This window comes from Uranotaenia lowii, chromosome 1 (assembly GCF_029784155.1).
Source record: "Uranotaenia lowii strain MFRU-FL chromosome 1, ASM2978415v1, whole genome shotgun sequence".
Lineage (NCBI taxonomy): Eukaryota > Metazoa > Arthropoda > Insecta > Diptera > Culicidae > Uranotaenia > Uranotaenia lowii.
Window position 1 is genome coordinate 179,210,050 of NC_073691.1, and position 8,778 is coordinate 179,218,827.

Here is an 8,778-nt window from a genome sequence, read left to right on the forward strand (position 1 = left end):
CCTGCTTTGTCAGCAGAAACTTTGCACCGTCTTTCGCTGACATTTGGGATACTACAACATTCCCGGTCGACTGGATGTAGAGTATCTTCGCAAAGGTCCCGACTAAAAGAAGACTTCACGAAGTGCGGTAACTGGTGAGGCATAACGTTGATCTGTACAACCCTTAGAGCATCCGCAGCAATCGCGAGCAAAGTGAAAATGCTCACGAGTTTAATTACTTTTATACCGCACCGGGGGTTAGTATATGGGTGAGCAAAATAGGGCCGTTGCCGTCGGGACCGACAAAGTCACCAAATTTGCTCACAAGAAAGGGACGAGAGCAAACATGCACTGAAAAATTATAGACTACTAAATGTTTATTGATGATATTCTTTATTTTACAAAATGTTGAATAAAATGCATGATAAATTCAATTTAAAATAACAAAATAGTAATGATCGCATGGTAACTTAACTGGAAATGTGCTTTGGGATTTTTGATGACTGTCTGGGTGGCACCATATGCGAATTATTTTTCTAAAGATCTCTTAACAGTTTAGAACAGTTAAGATTTCCTAAACAGTTTATAAAATACTATAACCATTTGTGAACGTATATCGATATAAGGTTTTTTAGGAACTTCTTTATTCATCACTTTTTTTAGAAGAGGAAAAGGTATATTTCGAAAATGGGGCCCAAGTCACGGCCAGCACATCTCTCACTGAAAAATAGGGTGGTTTTTTTCTAGGGCCCGAAGGGAGTATCGATATAAGGTTGAATTTCATGATTATTCCACGTACGATATTGTACAATTTCTTAAAAATAAACAGAACGAGTTCGTAAGAATCTAATTTAAAAATTTATCAGGCAACTGTTTAAAAAATTTTTTAAACTATGAAAAAAATTCAATGCATAGCATTCAATGTATCTTTTTAACCATAACACAGTGCAATATTTGATACAATTGAAAAAATAAATTATTTTTGAATGAATAAATAACTGCCGCTTTGAATTTATTAATATGAATGATTTTTTAATTCCCTTTTTCAGTGTAACAGTTAAGACTCGCCCGCGATGCTCACCCAACTGGTGCGCGAAAGAGTGTGTATCCTAAAACCGGGCCGCTGAAATGAGCAAAACCGGGCCGCGTATACTCACTCATTGGTGCGTTTGCTCTTAGAGTACCCTTAGAGCAGCTGAACGATCTTGATCTAACAAACGATATTGTTTTGCTCGCCCAAAGACAACAAGACATGCAGAGTAAACTCGAGGACCTCACCGAAAGCTCCAAGGCAGCAGGTCTCAAAATCAATGTCGGAAAGACCAAGTCGATGGAGGTCCAATTTCGTGATAGCTGGGCAACAAGTTGAGAAAGTGGATTGTTTCCAGTGTCTTGGTAGCCAGACGCCTGATGGTGGTATCAAGAAAGATATCGAAACCCGGATTAGAAAGACCCGATTTGCGTTCGCGAGTCTCCGGAACATCTCTCTCTACGAACGAAAATCCGAATCTTCAACTCAAACGTCAAATCCGTATTGCTGTACGGGTGTGAAACTTGGTGCACATATGCGGTGACGACGCGAAAACTGCAAGTTTTTGTGAATCGCTGCCTGCGGAACATCATCCGCGCTTGGTGGCCTGGCAACTGGATCTCAAACGTTGAACTTCATCGCCGGTGTCATCAAAAGGCGCTAGAAATCGAGATTCGGGAACGTAAGTGGAGATAGATTGGGCACACGCTGCGAAAAGATGAGAACGAGATTCGCAGAGAGGCGCTTGAATGGAATCCAGAAGGACATCGAAGGAGAGGCAGATCCAGAAACTCGTGGAGTTAAAATCTTTACAAAAAACAGCTGGCAGCAAGTCAAGGTGATGGTCAATCGGCGCTGGATCATTTAGTAAGTAAAATCTAATGTTATAAAAAATCACACATAGTTCAATAAATCTTTTTATTTATTTAATATAAATATATATTGCAAGATAAACTTATGCACAATTAACTGTTTGTAGCACACTAATATCTTCTACTTGTCTTGTTTTTTGGAAAGTTTTCGTTGGTACTTTGTACGACATTATCATAATATCACCTTACTATCAAAAGTAGTTTTTTCTTCTATCTAGAATCAAATCCGAGAGGATCTCAGTTATGAGCTGCGCAGCTTCTGAAGTAGCCAGTACTAATAAAGACAATATTCTACTACTACTAATACTAGAAATAAGCATACCATACAAACTAACAAGGAAATCAAATTGGTTTTTGAGCTACTGATTTCAGTGCTGTTTCCGGATGTCCTTCCAGTGCACGATAACCCGCTGATCGTTGGGGGCCTTGCCGAATGGCTGGCTGCCGTCACTGGCCACGTACTGGTTGATCTGATAGTCCAGCATACTTTCGTACCCGTACACGGTCGATCCTAGCTGCTGCGTCAGTGGGCTAGTGTTGGTCGTCAGGATTCCGGCAAACTGGCCCCGTTTGGCGATCTTGAGCACCTCGCTCTCCATGAAGTGCATAGCCTCGATGTTTTCCTGGGCGTTCAGGTCAGCACAAGTGCCCATCATGAACGAGTGAAGAATTTGCCGTTTACCCTGGGGTAGTTGCTCTTCCCTGAGGAGTTGGAGAATTCGTTAGGAGAACAGACTTTTTTAGTTTTTTTGTATTCGTTACTTACCGAATGGGTCGTTCAACGAACTCCAGGAACTCGAATACGATGACCAGATTGTTTAGAATTTCCACTTCTGGTTCGTCGTGAGCATCGAAATTCAAAGAGACGCCAACCGACTTTCCGCTCGGGTCCTTGATGACGAAACTGAGGTTCTTTTCAACGAGAACATCCCAGATTTCAACCAATACGTCCCGGTAGTCTTGCTCCCGAATCAACGGTTTCAACCACCGCTCCAGATCGGCTTTCTCGTAGAAACTGTACGTCAAGATGCTGTTAAAGAACGTTGGACGTTAGTTGAGACATAGGGAAAGAAGTAAATTGTTAACCCATGTCTTACTTGATTGAATCTTCCTTGTGTTCGTCGGCCAAGGGATGAGCGGTCAGCTGCATTTTGTACTCGAACTCGAACTGTTGATCGCTGAGATCGTGTTCAGCCAGTTGCTGGTGATTTTGGTAGATTTTGTCCAATATTTCGGCCAAATTTTCGGCACCGATGAAACTGGTAATACTGATAGCGTGGCCTTTCTGACACAGCTGGGTCACAGTAATGACGGAGTTCAGCGAATTGCCACCTAGCTCGTAGAAGTTGCTCTGCAACGAGATCTTAGTTCGAGTCGAGCGTCCAATCACCGCCCCAACCGTCGTGAAGAGATCCTTGGCAATCGCCAGCTTGTGTTCCGGAACCCCGCTGTAGTCGTACTCGATTTCGATGGTGGAGTCATCTGCAATAAGCAACCATTGAGTATGAAGAGCAATAAGGGTTTTGAGAGATATTAATTGGCTTTGAAGAACTCACCATTATTATTCGTATTCTCGTACATTTTGAGCAAACTTTGGCGATCTATTTTTCCGTTCACCAGCAGCGGGATGCTGTCCAGGATGATGACCTGAGGAATCATATAATGTGCCAGTCTGCTTTCCAAAGCACCCTCGATTTGCAGGCCGGTCTTCAGACCGCAGCTTTCTTCCAGTGTTATGAACCCTAACAGAGCCTGATCAAGTTCACCAGCGTGATAGCAGAGTACTATACCTTTGTCCACTCCCGGCAGCGACAGTAGATTTTTCTCGACCTCGGACAGATCGACTCTGTGGCCACGGATTTTGATTTGAGAATCGGTGCGGCCCTCGTAGTAAACGCAACCTTTAGTGGCCGAAGCAAAATCTCCGGTCCGATAAAGCCGAGCGTACATTGGGTCAACGGCCATCGGGTTATCGATGAAGCGGTGAGGATCACGCCCGTTGACGTAACCTTGGGCCAGGTTTAGACCTGCCACAAAGAGCTCGCCTATGTCGCCTGGCCTAACGGGTTGGAAATCTGGATCAAGGATGTATATCACAGTGTTATCCAGTGGATAGCCAATAGGAACTTTCTCGTAGTTGCTGAGTTGTTTTTTCGACTCGCAAACGAAATAGGTAACATCACCCATAACCTCAGTCGAGCCGTAGAAATTGCACAGCTGATGAACACCTTCCTCGAAGTAGTCGAAGAATTCTTTGGCCAACGGTAGTTGCAGTGGTTCGCCGGAACAAACCCAGATGCGCAGGTTGTACAGGAGCCTCTTCTTCTGCAGCGGTAGGTAGAGCAGCAGCGATCTGAGCAAGGTCGGAACCAGAACCAATCGCTCGATCCGATACTCTTCGAGCAGCTCAACTAGCCTCTCCGGGTTGTTGGTAATCTTCTTCGGTACCACCACGATGGCCATACCTTGCAACAATGGGCCCCAAATTTCCGTCACCGAATCGACGAAGGTGAGCGCCGTCTTGAACACACCGACCTTTTCCGTTTCGGAATAGGGAAATCGATTCCACTGCCACTGCAGCCGGTTCAGAATCGTCTCGTGATTCAGTCGTACCCCTGTACGGAAGAACAAGAAGAAGAATTTGAATACGCTACTAAGTACATACATATACGACAAAAGCCCGGCTCAAGAAGGTAATTAATTAATCGGTTTACTCCTCACACTGCTAATTGCGACAAGTTGTAACAAATGTGAAACGAACCGGCAAAGCCGAACACGTTGGATGTACATATGTAATGTAGAGGTACAATAATGGAGGCAGAACTCAGGCAGTGGATTCATACTTAGACATGATCCGGAGAAGCGACTCTGCGGCTCAACACGTTTCAATTCAATCAGTCAAAGGATTGAATCGCGCGCCAGAACTTGTCAATATTTGCATAGTAGAACCATTAATCAATAGGTAATGGTTTGTAAAGTTGGGTTTCAAAAGGCCACAAATTTGTAACGCCACAGCCTGCAACAAGCCGATTGAGTTTGAGTTATTGGCAGAATCTAGGTGACTTAAATTTGCATTCTGCTACACGATATCTACGTGCATCAATTCAGTACTTGCAGTATCACATTTCTATTTGAATGTTCGAATAAGTTAATGTTTTAGTAGATCTGTATTGTAAAGTCATATATTAACTTTTGTGATACGTAGAAATCGAAATGAGCTATTCTAAAAATTCTAATATTTATTTTAGAGTAAGCCTGTTGTGTGGCTGAATATTAGAAACTGATTCTGATATACCTATTCATTTTCATGAAATGTATTTGAAACGTAACGTTAATTATCTTCATTTTTGAACTCTCTAAATAAAAGTCAAAATTTGAATTTGAACTATGAATCTAAATTCTTAAATTTACTTCTGAACCTGAATTCTTAAATTAAATCAGAATCTGAATTATGAACTCGAAATCTGAATCTGGGGCGGGATTATGGAACTCGAAACAATCGAGTTTCGTTCGATTCGACCAACTTTGACATTAAAAATCTCGATTCGAATGAAACGTTTCGAGATGATCTAATACCCGATTTACTCAAAATCTAATACGTTAAAATTTAGAACTCGAACGAGATTCGTAATACTGATTCTAATTCGATTCGAGTTCAACTCGAAACGGCTAACTCGAATCGAAAAGGATTCATAATTTCACCCCTGAATTCTGAATCTGAATTCAGAATTCTGAATTCTGAATCTGAGTTCTGAATCTGAATTCAGAATTCTAAATCTGAATTCTGAATCTGAATTCTGAATCTAAATTCAGAATCTGAATCTGAATCTGAATTCTGAATCTGAATTCTGAATCTGAATTCTGAATCTGAATTCTGAATCTGAATTCTGAATCTGAATTCTGAATCTGAATTCTGAATCTGAATTCTGAATCTGAATTCTGAATCTGAATTCTGAATCTGAATTCTGAATCTGAATTCTGAATCTGAATTCTGAATCTGAATTCTGAATCTGAATTCTGAATCTGAATCTGAATTCTGAATCGGAATTCTGAATCGGAATTCTGAATCGGAATTCTGAATCTGAACTCTGAATCTGAATTCTGAATCTGAATTCTGAATCTGAATTCTGAATCTGAATTCTGAATCTGAATTCTGAATCTGAATTCTGAATCTGAATTCTGAATCTGAATTCTGAATCTGAATTCTGAATCTGAATTCTGAATCTGAATTCTGAATCTGAATTCTGAATCTGAATTCTGAATCTGAATTCTGAATCTGAATTCTTAATCTGAATTCTGAATCTGAATTCTGAATCTGAATTCTGAATCTGAATTCTGAATCTGAATCTGAATTCTGAATCTGAATTCTGAATCTGAATTCTGAATCTGAATTCTGAATCTGAATTCTGAATCTGAATTCTGAACCTGAATTCTGAATCTGAATTCTGAATCTGAATTCTGAATCTGAATTTGAATTCTGAATCCTGAATTCTGAATCTGAATCCTGAATTTGAATACTGAATTCTGAATCTGGATTCTAAATTTAAATCTGAATTCAGAATATGAATTCTTCCTCCAGAAGAAGAATTCTGAACCTGAGTGTTGAATCTAAATAAGCAGTCTCAATTCTAAGTCAAATTGCAATGTGTAGCGATTTCATGCCAACTTTAGTAAACCCCGTTCATGGAGGTTTAGGGCTTCCAAGGGTAGACTTAGTTTCTAAATTTCAATTTTGTTTTGAGCTGGTTAGCCCAGTGCGCCATGTCACACTTTCTAAAAATCAATTGAATTCATTCAGTAGATTTAGATAAGTTTGTACTCCGAAATTGGCTTGTAAAATATTAATAATTAGGTTTTTAACAAGTCCCGTAATGTTGGCCAAATGTTTTTATTCGAATTACCAATTCTTGACGTTCCATGCATTTTGAAGTCATTTGACATCAAGAAAACATCAAACCTATATTTATTTCGATTTTTATTTTGAATCAGAATCCAGCACCTTGCTGCTTTGTAATATTTTCCATGATTCTACTGTTTTTTACTCCTAGTTGATTTTATTTTTTTAAGGATTCTTCATACAAACGTACCTTTTGGAACCCCAGTACTTCCGGATGTGTACAGCACCAAACCGAGCCGATTGTTGCCGGCCCCGAGCATCTGTTCCGGTTGCACATTGGCATTACTGAGGGGCGATGCCTTCTGTCTCAGTTCCCCAAAGGATACGGCCGGAGTATCGCCAAAAACGCTGGCACTCGCCTGGTAGCTATCGTCGTAGATCACCAGCACAGGTCGGGCCTCCTGCAGGATGTGCTCTATCCGGTTGGTCGGGAAGCTGGGATCCAGGGGCAGATAGGCCGCGCCAGCCTTCCAGATGGCCAACAGGGTCGTAACCAGCTTGTCCGATGGATGCATGCAAACCGCAACGATGTAGTCTCCGTCCGAGTTCGGTTGGCACCGGTTCCGGATGTTGATCTCGTCGATCGCGGCCACCGCTAGCCGGTTGGCCGTTGAATTGAGCACGTTGTAGTTCGTCTTGAGGGAACCGTTGACATCGTCTGGAACAAGGAAAAACACGCTTTATAAAATCTCTAATGGCACTATTCGAGTCCCTGACAAGAAAGAAACTCGAAGCATTTTTGAAGACTTCAATGCTGTACCAATTACGAAACGACGAACCCTCTGATTGAGAATTCATCATCAGAATAATAATCACAACAGAGTATTGAAAGCTATGCATGTTGAGCGACATATTTATAAGACCAGCTTCATATCAACATACTCTAATTACTATTGGAAGCCATAACAGGTGTCCTTGTATGGTTTTTCTTCTAATCGGATGCAAGATAATTGACTAAAGTGGAATGGTTTCCACCAAAGGTTCTCCTCGCCAAGTTTGTTAATGGTAATCATCTGATCGGACTCCATTCAAGGTGGAAGCGGCTTATAGTAGGTACATCAAGTAAGTGGCCGTGTAAATAAGTTTATAGTTTAATGACACCGTGTCTACTGGCTGAACTAATGTTGAGATCAAATTGAGCCTCCAAGTAGGCATCAAGATTAATTTTTGTTAAGGACTACAGTGTCACGAAATTCTTCGATTTAAAACTTAGAATCTGGTTACCAAAATTTTCATGGTATTTATGTTCAGAAACCAGTACATGAATTTAAATTTAGAACAATTGAACAATTAATTCTAACGAACGCTTGACTTGGGTTTTCAAAATTAGTCCCCATTGATCTCTGTGTCGAGTTCTTAAGCTCGAGGTCTCAATGCACCTGTGTATCGTCGACCGGTGGCTGTCCTAATGTTCGTCATAAGGTACTTAGGAGTTGGAGATACAAGAAACGTTAATAGAACTCTGCTGAAGAACCGGTTTCCATCAACTGCTGGAAGTTAGGAACAGAGAGATAGCCCATTGCCGCCCATTGGGTGTGTTGCTGGTGGTCAATCATCCACCCCATCCGTTACCGGACGAAGCCGATTTCTATTGGAGCGCACGAGACTTTGGTGGCCGACACATTGCTAGGCCATATATGAATGTATATTGATGATTTGCGCAAATCTGCAACGATTTTGCGCAACTTGTAGCACTTGCCTTTAGCCAGCTAGAGGCGGGCGTCGAGGTGATCACCATACTTGACTTTGCTGAAAGTGCTAAAAAGGGGGAGGGGGAGCTCGGTCCCGGTCGACGATGACGACCACGACAAACCGAACGGTCAGCTGTTTAGTTCTATTAATAGCGCTAGGAAAAATAATTTTCATTATTTCGACGTAGGTAATTCATTAACTTAGGTAGGTCCGATTTCCCTTGGCAGTCGTCGTCGTTCGGTTGATGAATTCTAATAATTGAGGATTTCCTTTCAGCTGGCGGAATGTAGCTAGACAGAGTTGCAAGC

The 8,778-nt window shown here is 41.4% G+C and overlaps 1 protein-coding gene across 1 annotated transcript in view; it reads right to left on the reverse strand.

The window, feature by feature from the left end:
* Positions 1-1,910: 1,910 nt before the first annotated feature.
* Positions 1,911-8,778, reverse strand: part of LOC129738639 (beta-alanyl-bioamine nonribosomal peptide synthetase ebony) — a 23,639-nt gene continuing 16,771 nt past the window's right edge. Inside the window, exons 2-6 of the mRNA XM_055729891.1 lie at positions 6,969-7,436; positions 3,438-4,496; positions 2,979-3,363; positions 2,648-2,911; positions 1,911-2,583 (exon numbers count right to left, since the gene is read on the reverse strand). Coding sequence (XP_055585866.1) covers positions 2,250-2,583; positions 2,648-2,911; positions 2,979-3,363; positions 3,438-4,496; positions 6,969-7,436 — 2,510 coding nt within the window. The 3' untranslated portion in view covers positions 1,911-2,249. The remainder of the gene's footprint in view (positions 2,584-2,647; positions 2,912-2,978; positions 3,364-3,437; positions 4,497-6,968; positions 7,437-8,778) is intronic.